The 25,578-nt window shown below is 39.0% G+C and overlaps 1 protein-coding gene across 2 annotated transcripts in view; it reads left to right on the top strand.

Moving 5' to 3' along the window:
• Positions 1-6,399: 6,399 nt before the first annotated feature.
• The window catches only part of LOC149242303 (serine/threonine-protein kinase D6PKL1-like), a 57,706-nt gene continuing 38,527 nt past the window's right edge, over positions 6,400-25,578 (top strand). The window contains exons 1-2 of one of the 2 annotated variants that reach the window (XM_089374203.1): positions 6,400-6,891; positions 7,996-9,766. In XM_089374203.1, the coding sequence (XP_089230329.1) occupies positions 8,169-9,766 (1,598 nt within the window). In that variant the 5' untranslated portion in view covers positions 6,400-6,891; positions 7,996-8,168. The remainder of the gene's footprint in view (positions 6,892-7,995; positions 9,767-25,578) is intronic. The other variant, XM_089374202.1, reaches the window with a different exon arrangement.

Here is a 25,578-nt window from a genome sequence, read left to right on the forward strand (position 1 = left end):
CTATATTAATGTCTTTAAGTGCCTAATTATTTTTAATATATATTAAATTAAAAAATATTATCAATTTTCACTTAATTATTAATGAGTTTATCCTATTGTATTTGTTTATGAATAATGTTATTTAATTTGACTAATAAAATTACTATTAATAATTGGTTTGCAAGTTGATTACTATTAGTTTATCATTGACTAATGCAACTTATTTTCAATATTATTTAAAAAACAAAATTTCAAACATTTGATTGGATCATAACTTGAAGGTCTTATTGCAGCCTTTGCACAAGATAATGCCATGTGGATCACTACACATATTTTATGCCATAATTTATGGATATTGTTGCAATATTCATGCATTATTTTTAGATATTTGTGTAGTGATTTTTTATTCTCAAGCTTTGAAGGAAGTAAATAACACATTAACCATCAACCCAACATAATTTAACCAAGTCTTTGCATAAAAGATGGATAAGAACAAGTGCTACTAGTAGTGTTCGTGCCATTTAAGTGGAAATTATGCACATTTACATTTTTACTCCTACTTATTAAGCCTTCACATTTACACTTTACTCATACTTATTAAGCCTTCACATTTACACTCTACTCATACTTATTAAAGTGTTGAGAACATAAAATAATGGTGAGCAGTTTCAACTCCCAGTAAGTGTATTTATTTACATCTTGTTCATATCCATTTTTTATGCAAATACTTGCTTAAATTATGGTGGGTAGTATCTTATGGTAAATATGTTTATGGTGGGTAGTAACTGATGGTAAATATGTTATTTATATGAGTGTGAGCTACTTTCAAGGATTTTAATTTTTGGTGGTTTTTATGAAGTTAATAATGAAAAATCTAAAAGTATCTAAAAATCATGGCATAAATGTAGCAACTACATCCAAAAATTAAGGCAAAAAAATATAATGTAGTTATCCACATGGCATTGTGTTGTGCAAAGACATTAATAACAATCATTACATGATAAGACCTCAACCAATTAGATAAAAAAATATTAATAAAAATAAAATAAAATTCAATCATAATGTTAAACTATGGAGAAGCTACAATTTTTTTGGTAAAAAACAAATCATTAACAAGTCAAAAAAAATTTAATTGTAACATTTATCATTAGTTATTTCCCATCATAATTTATTCAAGTCACTGCATAAAAAATGGATAGGAATAAGATGGAAATAAACATACATACCATGTTCGCCATTATTTATGTGTTGATTAGCACTTTAATAACTAGGAGTAAAAATGTAAATGTGTAAGCTTAGCATTGACTAATGCTATGCTATTTAACATTGAAAAATAAATAAGGAATACAGTCTATAAACTTTTTGCACAATGATTAACACATACTCATTTCAAATTTTCAATCTTCATATGGTATTCATTTCCCCTAAATCTCCTAAATTCCTAGCATTTGGCTAATCCATCAAATGATTTTGAGTTAAGTTGGATACAAACATCTTATATGCATTTTTTCTAAAAGCATAATTTTTAAGTTGAATGACAAGTACTAAACTACCCACAACACTCGTTTAATTAAATTAAGATATATCCGGAAATCTCTAACAAGATTTATAATATTTATGGTGTTGTGATATATATATATATATATATCACAACACCATAAATATTATAAATCTTGTTAGAGATTTCCTGAAGGGAATTATGTATTGATTTTGTCTATCCAACATTTTAGAAAATGAAACAATTTTTATTTTTTATTTTTTATTTTTATTTTTATTTATTTATTTATTTATTTTTTTGAGTAAAGACTATTCTATTATGTATAAATAAAAGAGGAAAATATTTACAAAGAGGTTGGAACCTCTGAGGGGGCTAAAGCCAGCCCTCTGTCAAAAAAACTTCTGCCATCAGCTCTTAACTGTCTGTTTACATAGATAAAAACGAGAGCCCAAGACTCTGTAGAACTAGACACCACCACCAAAAACCAAAAACTAGAAGACGATGGAGAATTATACAGAAAAAAGCGGACGTGGACAACAACAGTAGCACAAAACCGCTTAGCCAAAACCGCCAGTATATCGGGCCGCCGTCGACCAGCAGGCAGTTTCCGTATGAACGGGCCCGATATAATCTCCTGTTGACGCGTGGCTCTCTCCATACGTCATCATTTCTGACTTTTCGGGACATAAAGTTCAGCAAAAAGGGGCTGTCCGAAATCCTCCACCGCCGTCCGATCTGCTCCATCATTTTCCGCCGTTGATTGTTTCAACCTGAGGTGGTACTTCTGCATCTGCATCGTTGGCTTTGCTAGGAGAGCTGACCCATTCAATCATCACATTATCTTCGACATCCATAATACTGCGACCAGGAGGCAACACCGGATACAGAAAAGTGCCTGAGAACTGCGCCGGTGCACAAGGAATGAGCTCCTCGTGTGAAGGAGTCTGCTGAAGACGCGCGTCCTCTTCATGACCTTCGGCGTGCTGCACCTCTGGAAGATTGAGGATTTCCTCTGCCATGCTTCCTTGAGAATCCTTAGATTTCTGAGAGAGAGTCCTATCCATGGATTGTTCATCAGAGCCAGAGAGGTCATCTTCTTCCTCTGAGAAGATGACTGTGACAATAGCAGAGATAGTAGGCTTGTTTAGCTTGCTTTTAAATGTGAAACGGGAGGAGTGGAAAGAACTGTAGAGGGACGGACCAGAGTGGTCGGATGATGGTGAGGCCGGCGAGACAAAAGCTAGCGGGGAAATGCGTCGTGGAGCAGGACCTTCCCTTCCTCTAACATCCCCACGAGTGCCTGAACTACTACCCCTCCGGGAAATTCCTCGACGTCGGGCCATAGCATCAATGATTGATAAACTAAGAGAACAAAAGGGTTGCAGGTGGAAGAAGAACGACCCACCCCAATTTGAAATAAACAGAGGATAACAATACTCAGAGTAGAGAGCGCCCAAGGAAAGCACCGCACAGGTAGAAATCAGAACCCCTAAATAAAATCCCGAATTGTCTGAATGAGTTCCCCACCCTGCCCAAGCAGCTTCGACAGACACCGTAACACTACCTATTACAGTTATATACCAAAAGAAAAAACATTTACCATACCAGATGCGAGCCAGAAGAACCGTAATTAAATGCTTGAGGCTGGCCAGATGCGGGCTTCTATGGAGCCATGATGGCTTCCAAATGCTCAGCTCAGCACCCAACTCCTGTGAACCAATTCGACTGGGAATGTCTCTGCTAGAATGAGCCAGAGAGAATGTCGAGCTCTGGGCAATTAAAATGAATCGTATGCTCATCATCTTAAAGAACTTACTCCGCATGCTGTACATCCAATTCCTCATTAATGGGATTTAATGCGCTGCATAAATCACCTACTTGCTCCACGATGATGCCCGATGCCAGCGTCGCTCGTATGGGCATTAACGGCTCATTAAATCACCCGCATCTGGGTGAAACATTTTTTTTTAATGGAATGGATTATTAGCATTTATATTATAAAAGCTAGATGCATGGCCAAAACGATTTATATTCTTCAATGATTTTAGAGGCTTCAATATTCCAGTATATCCATAGCATAATTTTCTTGCCTTTGCGGGCTTCTTAACCTAATTGACGGGGCATCCCCATTGAATTGGAGTTTTAGAATTAATAGCTCAACCTCTAAACTTGCCAACTTCTTATCCTTTTTTATATGCAACGATTCACAACGCTTTTCAAGTAATTGGAACCTAGCTTCCTTTTCTTTCTCCACCAACTCCAGTCTTTTATTGGAGATTTCTATCATCCCCATTACTTCCTTGAACAAGCTTTCCACAGATTGCCTCCAACGCTCCCAGTCTTTCTCCTCAACATACTCCTAAGGGATAACCAATTCCTTCCTTTTCGAACTCATTTGGCAGTACCAAGGGGAAAACCTCAGGGTTGCTAAAACTAGCGAGATGACCCCTAGGATCCACTGCATATATAATGGAGACTCATGAAGCCAAAGGTGATGACAACTGAGTGAAGCATTATATTCCAAAGCTGCCCAAATCTAGATCCTTGCAAAACTGATGGGAACTACCATGGTATTAAATCCTTGACCTGGACTAAAAAGCTTTGAAATTAAGACCAAAATGCTAAACATTTGAAATTGGATCACCGTTAAGGTATACTAGTTCACATCCCATTTAAAACTTATATTTTTCCTCTGCCAACTGTCGAGTCGACACATTCTTGTAATCAAGGAGCAGGGAATGTTTTACACACCACCTCTATGTGCAAGTGCATGACAATAACCTACACCATTTGTGTAGAGCTTGGGGCCAACATCACCTCTGATGGCGAGGCCTTCAAACACTTTAATTCGTCCTCTTTTCAAGGAATGGCTAGATTGACCCACTATTTCGTTTGACAACAAATGAATGAACCTCATGGAAGATGAGAGATAATCATATGATTTTGGTTTATTTCCAATATTCCTTACCTTAGTGTTAGCCCTTGATTTGCAAGTTTATCTGCAACTGCTTTTAGATTGCTATATATGTGGTAGAGAGAAATCTCCTCGACTTTCTCAAACTGCAAAGCAATCCTATTCAATATTGCGGAATGAAGAGATCCTCTCTTAGACTTTAATTTTAGGACTTGTCTTATGAAAATCATTGAATCTCCTAAGACTATCATTCTCTTGATGACTTTATTGATGACAAGCTCCAATCCTTTCCAAAGTGCTAAATATGTAGCCAGATTATTGTTTGAAGTGCCTAATCCCCAAGCACAATTAATCTCTTGTTGTTTTCCATGGCAAAGGATCACCCCTCCCGCTCCTTCTTATGAATTAACATAAATTAACTATCCACCTTATGAATTCTATAAATTGAATAACAAATTACATATATATATATAAGCCTGACCCTGAGACTATCAAGAGAATTGAATCCATGACCTCTCAATAGTAAAGGTGCTTTAACAACAGGGACTAGACGAATTAAGCTAATCCTTTGGGCTAAATCAAAATACATATATTATATCATACTTTATTTTTTCTCCTTGGGAAAAAACAATAATTTTTATGTCATTTGGAAAATGATACAAAATTACATTCTATATATACACATCATTGTGTGCATTTGGTTGGATATCATAGATTCAAGTGTCTTCAAAACTTATGCTTGTAAAAATAGCCCTGTTTGCCTTTAGGCCCTTGCATATTCAGATTTACATTAAAATTTCAAAATTGTGAAGATATACTTCGCCTCTAAAACTGTTTAAAAAAAAGTAGTGTATTACTATGGTATAAAAAACTGTAAATAAAGATGAAGGCATAAATATATAGTCTTTCATTTCATTGGAGCAACTGGTCTGATTTCATCTATAAATGGCCTGGGATAGAACTCATAAGAAGAGTTTTTGTTGTTGTTTAGTAATCTGTCATATGTCTCGCTTGAGAGCTAAGCCTTCTTTGGATAAGTGGTCAACTTGAGAGTTCTGATTTCATCTATAAATGGCCTAGGATAGAACTCGTAAGAAGAGTTTTTGTTTTTGTTTAGTAATCCGTTATAAGTCTCGCTCGAGAGCTAAACCTTCTTTGAATAAATGGTCCACTTGAGAGTTCCTTTCCCTGTGAATAAATTTGTATAAAACATCGTCAAAAGTTAATTTTAGCTGATAATCTCATCCAAAATTAAAACAAATATAATATTTCTACACTCTTATACTCCATTAATCCAATTTATCACTAATAAAAAAATCACCATAAACTAAATCTTATCATAACCTTTCTCCTTTACAAAAACCAATAAAAATTTACATGCCAATAATTATACTTAATTCTTTGTTCCTCTACCAACACCCATTTTTTTTTTAATTTCAAAAAAATAAAAATAACACTGCCCCACTTTGTTAGTTTTCCTCTTGACACATATTATATCATTCTTGATATTATAACTTAGACTTATACAATATATCTTATATCTTGTAAATTAATATACACTCTTTATATTTATATATATTATAATTATACTTAATTCTGTGTTCCTCTACCAACACCCATTTTAAAATTTTTTAATTTAAAAAAAATAATTTTCAGAAAAATAGAAAATAACACTGCCCCCACTTTGCTAGTTTTCCTCTGGCCACATATTATATCATTCTTGATGTTATAACTTGCACTTATATAATATATTTTATATCTTCTAAATTAGTATACACTCTTTATATTTATATATACTCTATACATTTAAATAAATATAAATTGATATACACTCCATAAAAAATATATATATATATGTCACAATCACAACCATAATTTTTCCTTATATTAAAACAAACAAAAATAACATCAAATTTCAATGCTACTCAAACACTAAGTTCCTTGACTTGGATGGCAACCTTGCGACACATTTATGAATGATTCCAGGCTTGCAAACTCGACTATCACTTTTTGACATGCCATTGAGAAGAAAAAGACCACCACAACACACAGGAAACCCTAACCCTCCATTTTGTTCTAACCTCCTCTTTTCATTAATGATGCTTCACTTCACATGACAAAAACGCTCTCAGTGCCTTTAAAGCTAAGACGATGATCCTCTCAAAGAAAACTATATTAAATGCACGCAATCCAATGGAATACTTACCAAGAATATCCTCCTCATAAAATTTAATAATCTCACAACTTTTCTATTTTTTTATTTTTGTTTTACAGTCTCTTTATTCCTTACTTCCAGGCCGAGTAGCCACAACTTTACCAGACCGAACGACAAGGGCGTAGGGCAGTCAGATCGGGCAGTTTCCCACACATTTATTCCGTGTTAACAGGCCGTGTTTGCCACAATTTACAGAACCCACTCAGCGGATCTCCCACTGAGTACCACAAAGTGAACCGATTGATAGGGTGCGCTCAAATTGGAAATCTCAGGGTCTTCGAATTGGTAAATGCTTTGTCACTATCTCAAATTTTTGTAACAGTTTTTCACCAAAAATTGTGAGATTCTTGCTACACAGATTTTCTGGGATTGCCCAAAAATGGACAGCTGAGAATGATCCAAAAAAATGTTATGATAGCACCCTTTAGACTTGTCAAATGCTCCGCAACTTGACCCTGCTCGTTAAAATAGGGCACCCAACTACAAGAAATGGTTATTAGAGATTTAATATGTAGAATGCGGTCTTGTCAAATGCTACGCAACTTGACCCTGCTGGTTAAACTGATACACCCATCTATAAGAAACGGGCGATAGAGATTTAATATTTAGAATGTGGTTAAGTTTCTTTGTATTCGGAAGTCCAATGCAGGCATTTGGGTGAAAAGTGATAGGTTTGTTCTGTCTCATGCTTATACTTATCTTTTTACCAGACCTGCTTGGTCTGTAGCACCTAGAGTCAAAATCATAAATCGAATTTATTGAAGAATGTGGGGGTTTGAAGACTTTGTTTCTTTGATTAACATCCCTGTAATGAAATTTCCTCGTTTCGTATGAAATGTATTGGAGAGAATTTTAATTGTAAATATTTATGGATTTACTTGTAATGGGTTGGCTCATAGGCGATGCAGTCTAGGAGGAAATGTTTATGGTCTTCTATTTCTTATTGTGCTCTACAGACTCTGCAGGTTTATATTTCGCAGGAGGTTTTGTTTTGTGTTCAATGTAGTTTTCTATTGTGCGTTTTTGTAATGCTCTCTGCCCACGATCCAAGTTTGGGGCGTGGTGGTTGTTGAATGTAAAGGATCTGCAACTTCTGGTGTTTTCGTTTATATATATGACTGTATCTGTGTTTGATGTTTCGACACAACTCCCAACAGTTGCACCTATAAGACGTCCCATATCTGCCCCCCACCTCCACCTCATTCTAGAACTAACATGGCCTAGATTTGCATTGTGGGCCCTCTCTATTGTGATTGTTTTCTTTATGATGCCTTCTTGTTGCAAGCTCACTGAAAAACAAAATGGTTTATTCGTTGTTGAGTATTTTGTTTCACATTAATATGACTGTCTTTAGGATGAACTGTGTGTCTTTGGCTAACACTTGTACAGGGTTACATGGAATTCCAGGTTAATCCAGCAGAAGTGATTGATTTTGTCGCAAATGTAATGCAATCTTGTGGAAGAGGATGGAAAAGGGAAGCATGAACATGGGAGTGTGGAGGCACCGTGCACCTCATGGAATTTTGTAATAAGATAGCGTCGGAAAAGCTACCTGTAGACTGATGGCAACCTCTGGAGCACCTGAGGCTGGTTTGAAAAAGTCATCAGAAGAAGGTAGCTTGAAGAAGTCACTGGGAAAAGGAACGTCACATGTTGGAGAAATAAGCATTTCTAAACAGTCTTCAGCTATAGGCAGTTCCCAGAGAATAGAAGTAAATGCTTTGTATAATAAACAATTGAGGGGAACAGGTACACCACCGGCATCAGATACAACTACTTTGAGAGAAGCATTAAGGGCAGAAGATATTGCTCAGGCTATAACGACAGCTGTTTCAAAACAACCATCAGAAGTAAGAACATTAGACACACCTACTGTCAAACATGCATTAAGAGGAGAGTTTTCTTCTCAATCATCTGGAATTCACACATCAAAGATACCAACCTTGAAGCAAACATTAAGAGGATCAGCTTCTTCTCATGTATCTCTTGCATCAGAAGTACCCACTTTGAAACAAGCATTGAGTGAAGTTGACCCTTTGGAAGCATCTGAAGTAGGTGCATTTGAAACACTGACATTAAAACAAGCTTTAAAAGGGGCAATTACCTCACATTCAACAGAAGTAGCCTCTTCCAGACAGTTATCAGGAGGAGAGGAAACGGAAACTGCAAAACAAACATGCAATGTGCCAGTTACATTTCAAACATTAGAGGCAGCTACTGGGAAGCTACCAAAAGGAACAACCACTGCTCAGAAATTGCAAGTTGGTAATCTATCAACTTGGAAGAGTGGAGAGGGTAAGGCATTTGAAGGAGGCTCAATAGGACAGGCCTCTGCATTTGGCACTTCCCTATCAACAGCTGCAAGCACATCACAGGAAGTGGAAGGAATTTGTCAGCACACAGAACGCAGACCATCAAACTCATCAGAAGTTGGGCATACACAGCAGAACAAATGGATATCTGAACAGGCGAAGGATTGCATATGGGATTCTTCTTTACCTGCAAGTGGCAGCCTTAGTCCTCGGAGCAGTATTGATGGTAGTGGCATTGCTACAGGAACGAGTAGTGTCAAGAATAGCACTAGTGCAAACATAAGCGAGGCAATAATTGGGGATGAGAAATCTAGTGCAGCAAACAATAGTGAAAGTGCTAAAGCTAGTGCAAGGGGAGATTCTGTTGAAAGCGCAAAAAGTAGTGTAAGCAGAGCTAGTAATAGCAGTGCGGTCAGTGATGAAAGCACTTGGAGTAATATCACTGGGGGAGTCAACAAGCCTCACAAAGCAAATGATCCAAGATGGGAAGCCATACTAGCAATTCAGAAGCGAGATGGAATTTTAGGACTGAGCCATTTCAGATTGTTGAAAAGGTTAGGGTGTGGTGACATAGGCAGTGTGTATCTTGCAGAGTTGAGTGGTACAAGGTGTTATTTTGCAATGAAGGTTATGGACAAAGCATCTCTAGCAAGTCGGAAAAAGTTGCTAAGGGCTCAAACTGAAAGAGAAATCCTACAGTCATTGGATCATCCTTTTCTTCCAACATTATATACACACTTTGAAACAGACAAGTTTTCATGTTTAGTTATGGAGTTTTGCCCTGGAGGAGATCTGCACACACTTCGGCAACGACAGCCAGGCAAGCACTTCTCTGAGCTTGCAGCACGGTATGATGCTTAACCCTTTTCAACTTCTGTTTCATGTGTATGAAACTGTGATTTTGTGATGTTAACCTATGGGTTTGAATTTCTATGTGAACTTATTTTGGTACATTTCACTTGTTCTGCATATAGTTTTAAAAAACAGTGGTGTTAATTCTGGCACATTAGTTTCTTGTGGATTGGTATCCATTGATAAAGTTTGGGCAATCTCTTAAAATTTCTACTTCCACTTGCACTGGTAGAATAATTGGGAGGCATTATAAGCAAATCTTGACTTCAAACTAGCCGATTACTTGTTTTTGCAGAAGGAAATATGGTATTATGCAGTGCAAAAACCAAACAATTCCCAAAAAACACAATAAAAAATCAAACAGTTCCCAAACTGACATAATAATAAACCAAACAACATTATACCAACTTTTAAATATTAAATTTTAATGTATATGTTATAGAGATCTGCACTGGAAAGAGATGCACATGATTTATGCAGATTCTGTCCATAACTTCTGTGGTGTCATTTATTGCGGGGGATCCTGAAAACCTTTTTTGGTTTGCTGAACCTTGAAGTGATGGCATATTCCATCGCATCAAAACTGGGAATAGTGGCAATTCTTTGGTCCTTTATTTTATATCCTTGTTTGAGATATTTTTTGGACAAAAATAGTTGTATTAGAAATTCAAAAGGCCTAGGTTTTACCTGTAGGCTAAGAGTGCACGTTTCAGAGGGATTCCATTTTTTAGATTGAACGTCATTTCTAGAACTATGCTGGAGCTCTCATAAATTGGACTTGTTTTTTTTTACTAACAAGCTTCAATTCTCTACCAAATTTGCATAGAGTATTGCCTTACAAATTGGCTACATAATAGCAAGCAAAAGCAGAACATAACTTTCGAGAGAGATGAAGGATCATTTCAATACAACCTTTATTGCTGCTAAATGATGCAGCTAAGGTGATCTGAGACATGAAAGTTTTGTTTCTTTCAGTTCCTCATTCTCCGTGTTCCTCCTTGCATCTCCCTGTTGTGTGAGGTGTTGAAGATGGGGCAGAAAGCTTTTCTTGTCATTTTTGAAAGACGCCCCGAAGTATTCCTGTGTTCACGTCTATCTGCGACACTGGGACTTCCCCTGGGGGGCTTTTCAGTCCATGTGTCCACCACTTGATTCTGCTGTACCTTTTGTATGAGAGATATCTCTTTATTTTGCTGGGGAGTTTCCTTTAGTAGATCTTCTACCCTTAGCTCTATTTCAAAGTGTTGTAAGCATTTCTGAGGACATCTTCGTCTCCTTGACTCGAGGTGGTGGATTTCCCATCCTGCTGAGGCCTTTCTTTTTCATCCAGTCCTTCGTTTTCCTTTGAATCTGATTCAGGAGATTCTCCCACTGGATCTTCTCTTGGGGGCTTCCAGTGGTGGTAGTCCAGGTATCATTTTTGGAGAGTGGTGCTGAGATCTTTTGAGGGCCCCATTTGTCCCCTCGCTCCTTGGTTTTCTCGTCTTCCTCCCAGATGATGGATACATACACATACACTAATTCAGCCTCAATATTATTCCCCAGTGGGTCTTCTTCAAAATCTGCTCTAGAACTTTGAAGCTGTTTTTCGTGTTTGATTATCAACCCCTTTCTTTTCCAGCCAGGGCCCTGTGTTTTTCTTTTTACTAGAGGGTCTAGAATTAACCCTATGAAAACCTGTCTTCTTTCTTCTGTTTGTGTGTGGGGAAGGGGGGGGTGTTCGGTGGGGTAGGGGGAAAAAGGGGGTGGGGAGGATTTCTTTGTGCAATATTTGCAAAATTTCCATAGTCATGGCAACCAATGCACTTCAATGGAAACTGCTCATCAGCAGTTGCTGCACATGGATCTGGTTATCTATTTGGAGTTCTATAGCCTTGAGAAGGTCTTCTTCCATTTTTCACACAAACCTGAGCACAAGAGAACATGCTTGATCTTGGTTTAGCATTGTCAAAATACATCTGTATCTTGTTTCTGATTTTCAAGTGTTTCATTGCCCTAGAGTCCAGAGAAAGATTTGGCAGTTTGACCCACACTGGAACAGCAGGAGTTTCCTCTTCCAGATCAAAATTGATAGATCACTTGTTTGGATGAGTGAGGCCTCATGTTTCCTCCTGACCTCCTCCTCTTGTGGGTTGAACTATCCCTTTGAGGCCTATTAGGATCTGCCATTCTAGGTCACGGGTCATACATCACCAAACAAGTAGATAGACCAACTTTAGGCAGCTCCAAAGTTAATCCCCTGCCGGTTCCCACCTCAGTATATTACTCATCAAGTTCAGCAAAGTAGGTAGGTTTCCATTAGGAGATTCTTTCCTTTGGCCTTGGATATTTGGAAAGTGGGACTCGCTTGTTCAAGTGCACTGCCTGGGATCATACAGCCAGGTCCTGTTAGTCTAGGCCACTCCCTGGAGGTTAACTTCTGCCAGTGTATCAGTCCTTTTATAGTGATTGAGGACTCCGATGATGGGCCCACCTCTTGGCCTCCTCACTCATCCTTGGCCACCAACACCAGCAAGTCATGACATCCTCCCTCTCTTTTGCTTGGTATCGATATTTTCAGAGCCTTTCAATTTCTAGCACTTCTATTTTATCAACACCTTATCTTATATTCTCTCTATTAGTTGTTGTTAGCTTTCTTTAGCTAGATATTTAGTGTCTAGTCTCTAGCCTGCACTTTGGATCTTGTTATCTTTTTATTTTTAGCATCATTTTATGAAATTCCCTAGCACTCCCATTTTGTATTGACACTGGATGTACTATCTTGGTCCCCTTGATCTACTTTCATGGTATTTTGTTTGACATTAATAAAATTATCTTAAATTATCCTAGATATAGCCAGCTGGTCGGTAAAACCCTGGGCCTGATGGGGAAAATCAAGTCTATATCTTTTTCAAGCTGGAAATGGAAGGCAAAAGAACCTTTGCATGGAAATAACATTGTGGTCTACCTTTCAATTTGGGTGCCCATTGTTTCTGGATCCAAGAGTCAACGGTTTTGTGATTTAGCAATGCCCCTGTGAATTTTTCTCCCAAGATTTTTCAAGAGTTTAGCTTGCTTGACAAAAGCAACTATCAAGTGCTTGAAGGTAGCTTCAGAGTCCAGGGAAGGTGAACTTGCAGAAGCCATTTCTCTGTTGGTTTTTGGTAACAGTGGATGTACTTAGTCCTGTTGATCTACTTTAGTGGTCTTTGTTAGACATTAATAAATTATCTTACTTTGATACACTTGCTGCTCTCTGAAAACCAGTACCTGATGGAAAATAATTAAATATCTATTTTCCTTAAGCTGGAAATGGAAGCCAAAAGAACCCTTACCATGGAAATAATATTGGCGTGTACCTTTCAGTCTGAGTGCCCATTGTATCTGGACTAAGAGTCAAGGGTTTTGTGATTTGGCTACACCCCCGTAAATTTTTCTACTAGGATACGTTTCATGAACAACAATACTTTCTTCTTTGGACCATTTGAATGACTGGTGAAGCTTCTGGATCCCGTCCAGCTCCTGACAAACCTTGCTGGTTTATTTGAGGGTTTAGCTTGCTTGACAAAAGAAACTACCAAGTGCTTGAAGGTAGCCTCAATGTTCAGGGAAGGCTAATTTGTTGAAGCCATTTCTCCATTGGTAATTATTAATTGCTAACACTGGATGTACTATCTTAGTCCCGTTGGCCTACACTTGTGGTCTTTCATTGGATATTGATAAAATAATCTTATCTTATCTTAGATATAGCCTGCTGGTCCTTTAAAACCAGGGCTTGATAAGAAAAACAAAGTCTTTATCCTCCTTAAGCTGAAAATGGAAGCAAAAAGAAACTTTACCACAAAAAAACATTGTAGTCTGGGTGCCCATTGTTTATGGATCCAAGAGTCCATGGTTTTGTGATTTGACCACATCCCCATGAATTTCCTACCAGGATTTGATTGGTAAACAATGATGCTTTCCTCTTTGGAGTCTGGACCATTGGATGAGAAATATTCTTAGCAAACCTTGCTGGTTTATTCGAGGGTTTGGGTTTCTTGATTGAAGGGACTACCAAGTGCTTGAAGGTTGCATCAGTGTCCAAGGAGGCAAAGTTGCAGAAGCCATTTCTCCTTCAGTTGCCGTGGACTGCTGGAAGAAAGATGCAGCCATGATCGATCAGGAGTGAGTTGAGATTCAGTGCGAGATGCATAGAGGTGAGGGGCACATAGTGGCTAGGTGAGACCCTAGCAGCAGCCAAGGATTGGTGAAATGCTCATTTTATTTATTCCTTTCCCCATGTAAGCGTTTGTGTTTAAGGTTTACATGAGTCAACAGTTTTTTTTTTGATTAGTCGACTTGAAATGATACTCTGTGAAACAGATAAAGCTAGAACTTTACAATGCCAAAATTCCTGATACTAAGATGTTTGTTGTTTCTATTTCAGTTGCTATATAAAACTTATTGAATTTCTCCTTTGTCAGGTTCATGCACTTATCTTTAGCACTGCTTAGTTATGATGGTTTTGATCTATGGATAGGTCAAATGGATTGTGTCATTGGAGCCCTTGTGGCCTATATCTGGACTCTGAAGTATACTCTTCCTGCTTCTTGAGCATGCAGTATAGAGAATCATTCTCTACGTTAAATGAAATGACCTCTATATAAAATGATGATGCAAGAGCATCTATGCATGTAGTGCACTAGCAAGTGTCATAAAGTCAAATGTTTTGCAGCTTGCAGGTTAACTACATATATGCTAGAGAATCAGGGATGTTGGCATATTGTCATTTGTAGACTGAGTAAAATTGATGTTTCAAAAATATCAAGGTGTACGATGTTGATATCCATATGTGATTTATGAGACTCTAGTTCCTTCTCTATTATGAAAATGTTCTGGGCTTTATGTTCAAAATTATTTTGTTGATTATGATGCAGTACTTTAGGTGACATGGATAATAACTGCGATGATTATATGCAGCTATCCGCGTTAATTTAGAGAATGATTGAAATCTACCTAGTCAAAGTGCTATGCTTAGAACGACAAATATTAAAATCAAGCCCATTAAGATAGATACTGTTGCTTGCCCAACGGGGGACAGATTTTGATGATCATTCTTCTCTGGCTATGCTTGGACATGTGGGTTTGCTTTAGTGGATTTATTCCCCCCATTTTTTTATCCATCTTTATTCTGTCCTTCCTCCACTACTTGTGGAGATGCTACTTTTGCTGTTAGTTATAAATGATTCTTTGCTGGTTATATATACTGTCGCACATTTAACTAGAGGCAGTTTTTGATGATCATCCTTCTCTGACTAGGCTAGAACACGTGGATTTGCTTTAGTGGATGGATTTCCCCCATTGTTGTTAACTTGTTCCATTCGTCATTATTTTGTCCTTCCTCCACTACTCGTGAAGATGCCACTTTACTGTTGGTTATAGAGGGGGCTTTGCCAGATTTGGATGAGTTGGGGTTCCTTTGCTTGTGGTGGCTCCCATTACTGCCTCCTCTCTTCTGCTTGGATTCAGACTTGGACCTCAATGTACTTTGTGCCAGGTTAGGCTTGGGAGGTTGTAATATACTCGTTGATTATGGTTATTTGTGACCTGGGCATGACAACCCTTAGTTGTGGTCTCCCTTTTCACTTGTTAATATATAACATTTGAGATGTACTCTATTTCATCATCACTTCTATTCATTATTAATTATTTATACCATTATGGATGTCTTTACTATGCCATCATGCATGAATCAGTAAGGAGGTTCCTTACAGTCGGTATCAGATTAAGTTTTGCTCCTTTGAGGCCTGTGGTCTCATCTACCTGTGGCAATAAATTCTTCCCTGGCTTATGGCCAAAATTCTCTCTGGCTGCTAACCAATAATTTCATCAAATCATTAAACGGAAGAAGACAAAAGTATTAAGAAATGGTATAAAAAACACAGGCAACTATCTGAGTGATTGAGCTGCTGCGACATTCAGTCATAGACGTTTCTGTATCTGCAGTATTAAAAGGGGGAAATGTGCAGATGCAGTATACATGGTGGAAGCAGAATTAAAGCACTTTTAACGTTGCATTTGCCTAGAAAGTCGTTATCTGAAAAAAAATCAGAATAAAACATCTGCAGCATGATGAAAAGATAATATTAACATTATCCCTAAACTTCTGATTTAACAGTAATGCTGCTGATAGGTGTGCTCCATTCAGTTGCAACATCACAGCCTACCCTCTGTTTATAAGCTGCAAACTCTCGTTGCCGAACAATAATAGATTAGTGCTGCGCTGCCAATATATATTACTGGATAGCTGCCACCCTTTCAAACTGTCACCACTAAGGAAATATTAATCTGCTCAACAAAATCTTCAAATAATGATTACAAATATGAGGAATTTTTTTCCCTTCAATTCGCTATTCCTCAACACACTGATCTGCGCACTTCTAACCAACTTGGCCTCCTTGTATGCACAGCTATATGGACTTGTACAGGCTAATTCGGCCCTAATCGGCCCTAGAAAAGATGTATGCTGGCTGGAAGAATTCGCTGAGACTATTCAACCTCTCTTCTTGCCCTCGCGTGCTGATTTGGAAAGCCCTTTTTTTGCTGAGCTAAACACACAAATCGACTAGTGCATACTAAGCCAAGTTTACCCCTTTTTCCTCCTTATAAAGTCGACTTGGCCTTCCATCTTCCACGAATGGTGAGATTAAATCTTAATGGATGGCTGAGATCAATTTACTTTTTGATTCTAAGAAAATTAGAATTTTCCTAAGTGAAAATTAAGAAAAAGTAAAACTGCGCCTTAGCTTCACTTGTGGGTCCCTATACCAGATTTAATGCACCTATAAATTTAGCAGAACCCTTCCTTCTCTAACTTCATTTAACACTCCCTCTTAGAGAGGAAGGTGTTCTGAACTACACCCAATTTGTCCCTGAAATAGACAAAGATCCCATTAGGCAAAGCCTTGGTCAATATGTCTGCTATCTGCTCTGCTGTAGGAATGCACTGAAGTATGATCTTTGCCCTTCTGAACACAATCTCTGATATGGTGGTGCCTGATCTTGATGTGCTTGGAGCGGTCATGGAACATTGGATTGTCAGAGAGCTTAATGCAACTTTGATTGCCACAGTGTATGGCTGTAGGCTCCAACCTCTGACTGAAAATCCCAACAAGCAACTTCCTCAACTAGATGGCCTCACAAGTTGCCAGGATGGCAGAGCCTCGGGTGAGCTCAATGCTACTGATCTCTGCTTCCTGCTTAACTAGGAAACAACTGCTGACCCAACACTGAAGGTGCAACTTGAAGTCCTCTTCTTGTCTAATGGAACCTCCTGCCCAATCTGCATCCGTACAACAACCCATAATCCAATGTGCCTCTGAGGTATATGAGGATATGTTTGGCATCACCCAATGCACTCTAGTAGGTTCAACCATGAACTGACTCAACTGGTTCACTGCATAGCAAATGTTAGGTTGTGTGTTCACAAGATACATCAACAACCCAATCAATTGTCTGTAAAGTGTGGCATCAACTCACTCTGCTCTGCTAGCATCTACCTTCCTCTAGTTTGTCACCAGAGGTGTGGCCATGGGCCTGCAATCCTGCATGCGAAACCTCTTGAGAATCTCCAAAGCGTACTTGCCCTATCCCAAGAAAATCTATCCATCTCCTTGCCAAACCTCCAACCCAAGGAAATAGTGCATAAGCCCTATATCCTTCATGTCAAACTCTGTTGCAAGATCCTTCTTGTAGTCACTGATGAGCTTCTCGTCCCCTGTCAATATGAGGTCATCTACGTACAACACAAGAATGAGAGGCTGCCCCCAACCATAATGTAGTATAGGTTAGGGTCAACTTCACTCTTGGTGAAGCCCAATCCCAGAAGATAGTTGTCAATGCGAGAGTACCACGCTCGTGGGGCCTACTTGAGCCCATATAGAGCCCTCTTGAGCTTGCACACATGCGTCTCCCTGCTATGTGCCTTGAACTCCTCTGGCTGTTCAATGTAGATCTCTTCCTCAACCACACTGTTGAGGAAGGCAGTCTTCATGTGCATTTGGTGGATCTTCCACCCCATCTGTGCTGGAAGTGCTATAATGGTCTTAATGGACAAATAGTAGGCCATGGGTGCAAAAGTCTTCTTGTCGTCAATGCCCTCCATCTGAGAGAACCCTTTGGCTACGAATCTAGCCTTATACTTCTCCATGCTTTCATAACCTTTGTGCTTAATCTTGTAGACACATTGGGATCCAATCACAGATCTTCCCTTTGGCCTTGGCACAATCTCCCAGACATCGTTCTGCATGATGGAAGAGTACTGTTCCACCATATCATCATGCAAACCTACTGAGAGGCTGCTTCCTTTTAACTAGAAGGCTCTGAGTCTAAAGCCTCAATCATAAATGCCATATAACCTGTGTATCTATGTGGTTGTTCGCTCTACCTGAATGTAGAGCTGGGTGTCCCAACCTTGTCCCGAGCCTCTTGAATCAATTGATTAGCCCACCTTGGCTTTCTTCTCGCTTGTGCTAGGTGTCACTGTTGGAGTGGGCCCTACTCCCTCATCTCTCTTCTCTTGCTCTTGTGCTGACTCCTCAACTAATTGTTGTATGGCTTGCCGAACATTTGGCTGTGACGTGGCTCGAGGGCTTGGCTGAGCCTCTTGCTTAGGAGCTCGTAACTCCTCCACCTATTTTGTAACCTACTCACACTCTAAGGACTTCTTGAGAGCCTTTTCCTCCTCAAAATTGACATTACGCCTAATAACTGTCTTCCATAGTGATGGTACGTACACCCTGTACACCTTGGATGTCTCACTGTAGCCCATAAAAATACCATTTTCTGCTATAGGCTCCAGCTTCTTTCGGCTCTTTGAAGGCACATGGCAGTAAACCAAACTGCCAAAAATCCAGAAGTGAGAAACATTTGGCTTCTTGCCGGTGAATGCCTCCTTTGGTGTAACTCGTCCAAGCACCTTATGTGGACTCCTGTTCTACAGAAAGACTGTAGTGTTGCATGCCTCTGCCCAAAGAAATAATGGCAGTCCCTGGTCATGCAACATGGCCTTTGTCGCTCCAAGAATGTTCCTATTCTTGCGCTTTGCCACCTTGTTTTGTTGAGGGTTATAAGGTGTGGTGAGTGTTGAAGAAAGTGTAACTAGGTTCGGTCTTCATAAATGTAATCTTGATCTTTGTACTTGTAAAAGAAAAGAACTATTATTTTTGTAAATTATAGAAATGAGTTTCTTGCTCATTGCATAGGTCTAGCACATGTCAAAGTGCTATAGGGTAGTCAAAGAGTCAAAATAAATATTGAAGACCCTTAAGGGCATGCTACACCATGTATATTTATGTATTAGAGTCCAAGAAATACCTCCAAGCAAAGTCACAAGCCTCCTCTATATGTCGGCATCATAAAAGGAAGCAATCCGAATTATAGAGATCAAGTCGGCCTCAAGTCATCAAGTCGGCCTAATAGGAGGGGCAAACTCCTATATAAAGGGTCATACGACATCACAAAAGAACTATCATCACATCTCTGAAATCAACGAAGAAGGAAGAAGAGTAAAGGGTATAAGAAGGACAAAGAAAGGTGTCTCGACTCTCTAGTGCAGCGAAGAAGGAAGGAAGGAAACCGAGTTTTATAGGGTTGTCTTAAGGCCTATTACAGTCACATGTGTGAAGGAAGTGTTGGAAATAATACTGAGAGGGGGGGTGAATCAGTATTATTATGTCAAATATTCCTTTTTCAAAATCAACTGCTATACGCTACTTCAGTTAATTAAACCCGCGTATATACGCAATAATGCAGAAGAAAACCTGCGTATACAATGCAAACTTTTAATTTACTTGATCTTTCTGATGTTGATTGTTAATCTGTGATTTAGAAGCAAATAACCAGTAACCAGAAATAGTAAAGCAGAGCAGAAAGACAATCGCACAGAAGAACACAAGATGTAAGGTGGAAACCCATTGTGGGTGAAAACCACCTGCTACAATTCGTCTCTATCTTTTCTTTAATTAGAAACTTCTTTTTACAAATGTACTGGTGCAGTCCTTTTACCAGTACGCAGGCTGCAACCTGCAGAGAGCTACAACTCTCTCTCGTTTCCCAGCTTCTCCTGGAAGGGAGCTACAACCCCCTTTAGCTTTTGCACTAGCCAAGATACTAGTACGTAGGTGCTGGCCTATAGAAGGCTACAACCTTCTCTTTCTTTCAAGGACCACGTTTCATAAATTTTCAAACTGGATCCACAAATAACATCAATCAACCATCAAGAATTTCTGCATCAACCAATCACCTTTTCACCAAAACTAAATCAACATAAACACCTCTCTGACGACTGTACCTAGATCACAGTAACAGTACCACACACCAAAACTGAACCCAAAACACTGCAGCAATAAACAGAAGCAGCAAAAACACAACTCAAAATGTATACGCTACTTTAATGGCCTGAAACCTGCGTGCATACGCTTCTGCGTATACGCTATTTTCCTTCACTGAACCTGCGTATATACGCGCCTTAGCTGAACTGAACCTGCGTACAGATCTACAAACATAATTCACTCTTTCAAGTATTTAGGCACTGATTAACCCAGATTATCAGATTTATAGATCACGCATGTGCCAGATATAACAGATCAAAATCATGCAAAGATATTATCATTCAAGCCAAGAGATTATGACCCATCAATAGAACTTATCCTTCTTTTCGCTAAGGTTCTTCCTTCATTCAGATTCAGATCTGCTCCACAATGCTAATCACCAATATTTCAGATCTCGTACATTATCAGATATTCAATAATAATTCAGATGATTCCTTGCCACATGATCTCCTTCCTCTTATATAGTTTTAGGCCTTCCACAATACCACGGTCCAAAACCATAATAACCAATACCAAGGGCCCAAAACCTGGGGTCAACTCTTCTAACGAGATACCATGGTCCACAACCATAGGTTCAAGTTCCAAGGACTAACAACCACGGACCAAAAATAAGTTTTCCACCATGTACGCGCTTTTATGTGCATAAAAGTGCGTGTATACGCATACACGACTTCTAAACGAATAACCCGCGTGTATACGCATCTTTGGCAAGGTGTACCTGCGTATACAAGATTTTCTTCATTCTGAGCACCTGAACTGAGATCTGTCACCAAAGTGAGTTGCCATCAAGGACAACACCTGTACCATAGCGTGAGTTGCCATCAAGGACAACACCTGTACCATAGCGCCACACCTGTGCCAAAATGCCAACAGGAAGGGGGGCTCTCTCTGCTGTCATAACAACCCTCCTATTGTAGTCATACAAAGAGAATTGGTTGGGCTAGGAAAGAGTGCCTATTAGGCCTCTTTCTCAAGCGAAGAAGGAGACTACTCAAGCGAATGAAAGAGAAGGAGTCAAGCACCATTTCATGAAAAAATCCTCTCACTGGCTACTGAGCTTGCCATGCAAGCTATGAGCGAGAACTTCTTCTCAAACTTGGAACTGAACTCATCTACCTTTGTTGAAGCTGCCACTTGGTCCTTCTTGGACTCTTTCTTCCTCTGAGGATGCTTGGTGGCGTAGTGTCCAAATTGATGGCACTATGAGCATTTTATTTTGCTGAGATCCTTTCTTCTTTCTTCCCTTTGGAGTTGGACTCGACCCCTCTTGCACTCTTCTTGCTTTTGACCTTGCCCCCTTTGCCAGCTAGGGAAAATTTATCCTCGTCTTCATGCTTAACATGAGCTCCAGATCTAGCTTGCCTCCGAATCTCCTCTTGGACATAATCACCCCACAACCACTCCTAGTCTGGAAGCTTTTCTTTGCCACTCATTGTGTCTTGGAAGTTATCCCATGATTTGTGAAGCCCTAATAGTGCAAGTTTCACCATATCTGCTTCAGTTACTGCCCCCCCCACACCAGCCAACTCGTCCTTCACCTGAGTGAATCTGGTGAGATAAGAGGTTATGGACTTGGACTTGCCCATCTTGATATTTTTGAGTTTGTCCTTGAGCATAAGTTTTATGGCCTCACTTGAGCCCTGCTAAAGATTCAAAATGGTTGTCCACATTTCTTTGGCAGTCTTCTTGCTGGAAAGATGTGGTATAATGTGTTCTTTGACTCCCTCAAGAATGATCCTTCTCGCTTTGGCATCATTCTTGTTATGTCGAGTCAACTGTAAAGGGTTAGATGGTGAGATTGGTGGGTTCTCCACATACTCCTTTACACCCTTCTCCTTAAGCACCATGGTAATCCTCTCCTTCCATGAGCATAAATTTGTTGCACCTTCCAAACTGTGCTCTAGTCTCAAACCTTGATAAGACATTCTGTAGGTCGAATTCTTCAAAAACCCTAGCACGCTGGTCTAGTTGGCAAAATTTGTGCTTTGTGGGTTAAAACCCCAGGTTGCATTGCTAGAAACCTATTGCAACCCTTTAGCTGTACTGCGCCTTAAACCTATTCCTAAGATTGAAACATAGGTGTTGGTCTTCACCTAGAGATGTGGCTCTGATACCATGTTAGTTTTCTAATACCTGGCTGCTAATTTAATAAAATTTTTGTGATGAAGAAATTGAAAACTGAACTCTGAACAATTTTACTAAATATGCAGAGTATTTTAACAAATAATTGCAGCGGAAAAAAAATTCACGAAGACACAAGCACACAATAAACAAAACATTAGAAATTACCCAAGAAACCCCAACTAGGGAAAACTTGCCAACATGTGATTTTTTATTAATCTGCTCAGCAAAATCTTCAAACAATGATTATAAATTTGAGGGAAAATTTTCCTTTCAAGTTGCTGTTCCTCAACACACTGATATACGCACTTCTAGCCAACTTGGCCTCCATGTATGTGCAACTGTACAAACTCGTACAGGCTAATTCGACCCTCTTGTACAAGCTAACTGGCCTTGGAAGAGATCTACATTGGCTGGAAGAATTTGCTGAGGCTATTTGACCTCTCTTCTTGCCCTGGTGCGTTGATCTGGAAAACCCTTATTTTCTTGAGCTAAACACACAAATCGTCTAGTGCATACTAAGCCAAGTTTGCTCTCTCTTATAAAGTTAACTTGGCCTTCCATCTTCCACGAACAACTGAGATTAAATCTCGATGGACGACTGAGATTGATTTACTTTCTAACCTAAGTCAAAATTGAGAAAAAGTAAAACTGCGCCTTAGCTTCACTTGTGGGTCCTTCTGCCAAATTTAGTGCACCTCTAAATTTAGTAGAACCCTGCCTTTTCTAACTTCATTCAACAACCTATACCTACTATTGATAAAATTACTAAATATAGACAAGTACAAAATCAACCTAGCTCCTAAAAAGTAGGAAAGTGTGAAAATGAAGAGAACAACTATGTGATTGTTGTCAAATATAGCACTCTAAAAATATACCTCGCTAAAAAATAGCAACATCTCACATGTTGATGGAGACGATCTCATTAGACTTGATTTTTGCAAGCAACCCAAATATGTGCTTAATAATGGCATGCAAGCCTAAATATATGCTGAAAGTAACAATGTTGTGAAACTACTTGCATGTCACCATAAACTAGCTCATCGGGGTTGTGAGCTTGCAAGGACCAAGGATATATATGTATCTTTGACATGTGGGCTTCAAGACTCTTGCTTATATATATATATATATATATTAAAAATAGTAGTTTCTTGGAATTTCATGAAACTAACAATGTAGCAAGCTTTGATCTTCATGAAAACCTAGATGCATATGCAATGGAAACAATGTGATGGAATCTAATTGAACCTTAACCATCTAGTGTTGCAAACAAATCAATGGGTTATTAGGTTCACTATGTTTGTTATTAATAAATAAGTCTTAGCATGGTGGTTAGTATGGAATAAATGTAACGTGTGCTCATTAAAGAAAGTTAATTAGGTAGCCAACATCAAGGTTTTGTAGCTGGCGACATACATTCTTGGTATGAGTTAGATGATGCTTGTGATGACTGGTACATGAACAATTTTCATTTATGGGAGGACAACTACTTCCACCTTCAATTTCATGACTCTACTCAACCTCATGTAAAAAGAATCATTGAGGGAAGTCGAGGAATGTTTATGACTACTAGTTTTCAACTTGCATATTCTCCATTGGTAGTATTGCTTCCAAATTTGCACTTGACATTTTGATCTTCTAGATATGGAGGGTTCCCTTTATTTAGATCCACATGACCTTGATAGGCATTTGGAGCATAGCACTCATCCATCCCTTGAGCTTAAGTGTCATATGTTGGAAGTCAACATTAGCACTTAGACATAGGTCCTAGGTTTATGGGTGAGCTTTGAGGACTTCTTCAAACATCAAGAACTTCTACATGGGACCTTGGTTTCGAGGACTACTTCAACACTTATATATGGGACCTAGGTTTATGGTAGAGCTTCTTAAACTACTTTAGCATGGTGGCTAACATTTTTACATGGAACCCTAGTTCCCTTGTCTACTGGTCTTCTCCAACATTGTAGTCAACATATGTCCATGGGACCTTGGTTTATGATTGCAACTCCTCACTACAAGCATCGAGGGCAATCCTTTCCTAAAGTGGTGCATTATTGAGATCCTCCCTATTTGTGGATTGGGGGGCCAAAGGGCCCATTAGAGTGAAACAATGGTGGCCATTCAATCGATGGTGGACTAGGTGGTTAGTATGGCTTAAATGAAATGTGGCTTCATTGCAAAGAGTCTGCTAGGAAGGGTTTCGTAGTTAGATATAGATATGGCTGGAGTCTTCCTTATGAATCAAGTGTGGAGTATATTATATTTGGAGCTTAGGTCATTGAGATGTGTTGAAAATAGTAGCGAGTAATGTCTTCTTTGACTTATGCCTTAGTTAAAGAGACTACAAGCAATCCTCCTTTAACATGAACAAGTTCCTATAAGTTAGGACGAGTTCCTAAAAGTTAGGAAGAGTCCATGAAGCAATTTAACTCATGTGTATAGTTGGGGGCTCAGTGGTTTGTCTCCTAGTGCGAATTAGAGTTGGAAAAGGACAAGTGACAAAGTCTCAAAAGTTATTTGTGGCTAGGATGGGTTGCAAGAGTTAGTTAGACTCATTTAACTAGTCAATCACAAGTTGGAGTTCCAAAACTAAATTTGCCAAATATAGATGGGTCGAATTACTAATGAGGAGGACAAAGGCACGTCTTTGATCATTATTGTTTGGACATGGTTGTGTGAGCAAAGAATTCTAGCAAGGAGAGTGTGTGAGGAGAAGCCCATACACAGGATTGAAGGGAGGAATTCTTGCCAGATTTGCACTAGGAAATAGGTAGAATTCCCTATAAGATAGGAGCCAATATTGCATTAGGAAATAGGGATTCCTTGCTAGGAAATAGGGCTCAAGCTGGGCAAGGATTCAGGGAGTAGATCAAGGCTACAAGCAAGGTGTTTCAAGCTTATGTAAAGCAGGGATAACAAGTGTGTTGTCTATTGAAACAAGATTGTTTTTGTAAGAGATCTATTGCTCAAACTCCTTCAATAAAATTCTCAAGAAAAGAAGTGGGTTTTCCCAGTTGGGTTCCCAGGAAAAATTGTATTGTGTTCTTGTGTGATTGGGTTATTTATCTCTCTCTGCATATTCTTTTATTTTTGTTGCTTATCTGTGGTAGAGAAATTCAATGTCTTAATGAAAATAAACTAGTTTTCAAATTGTTCATTATAGCAATTATAGAATTTCAAGGATTTTCTACATGGTATCAGAGCAAGGAACAAAATAAAGACCAATGCAAGTTGATTGGCACATCCAAGTGCAACATCGTAAGGAGAATCTCTCTGAAATAATTGCAGCCTAAAGGAGCCTAAAGAAGTGGAGAAGAGGATTGGTTTTGGTTCGGTTT

This window comes from Pinus tabuliformis, chromosome 8 (assembly GCF_031772625.1).
Source record: "Pinus tabuliformis cultivar Carrire ecotype Pingquan chromosome 8, CPIR1, whole genome shotgun sequence".
Taxonomy (NCBI): domain Eukaryota; kingdom Viridiplantae; phylum Streptophyta; class Pinopsida; order Pinales; family Pinaceae; genus Pinus; species Pinus tabuliformis.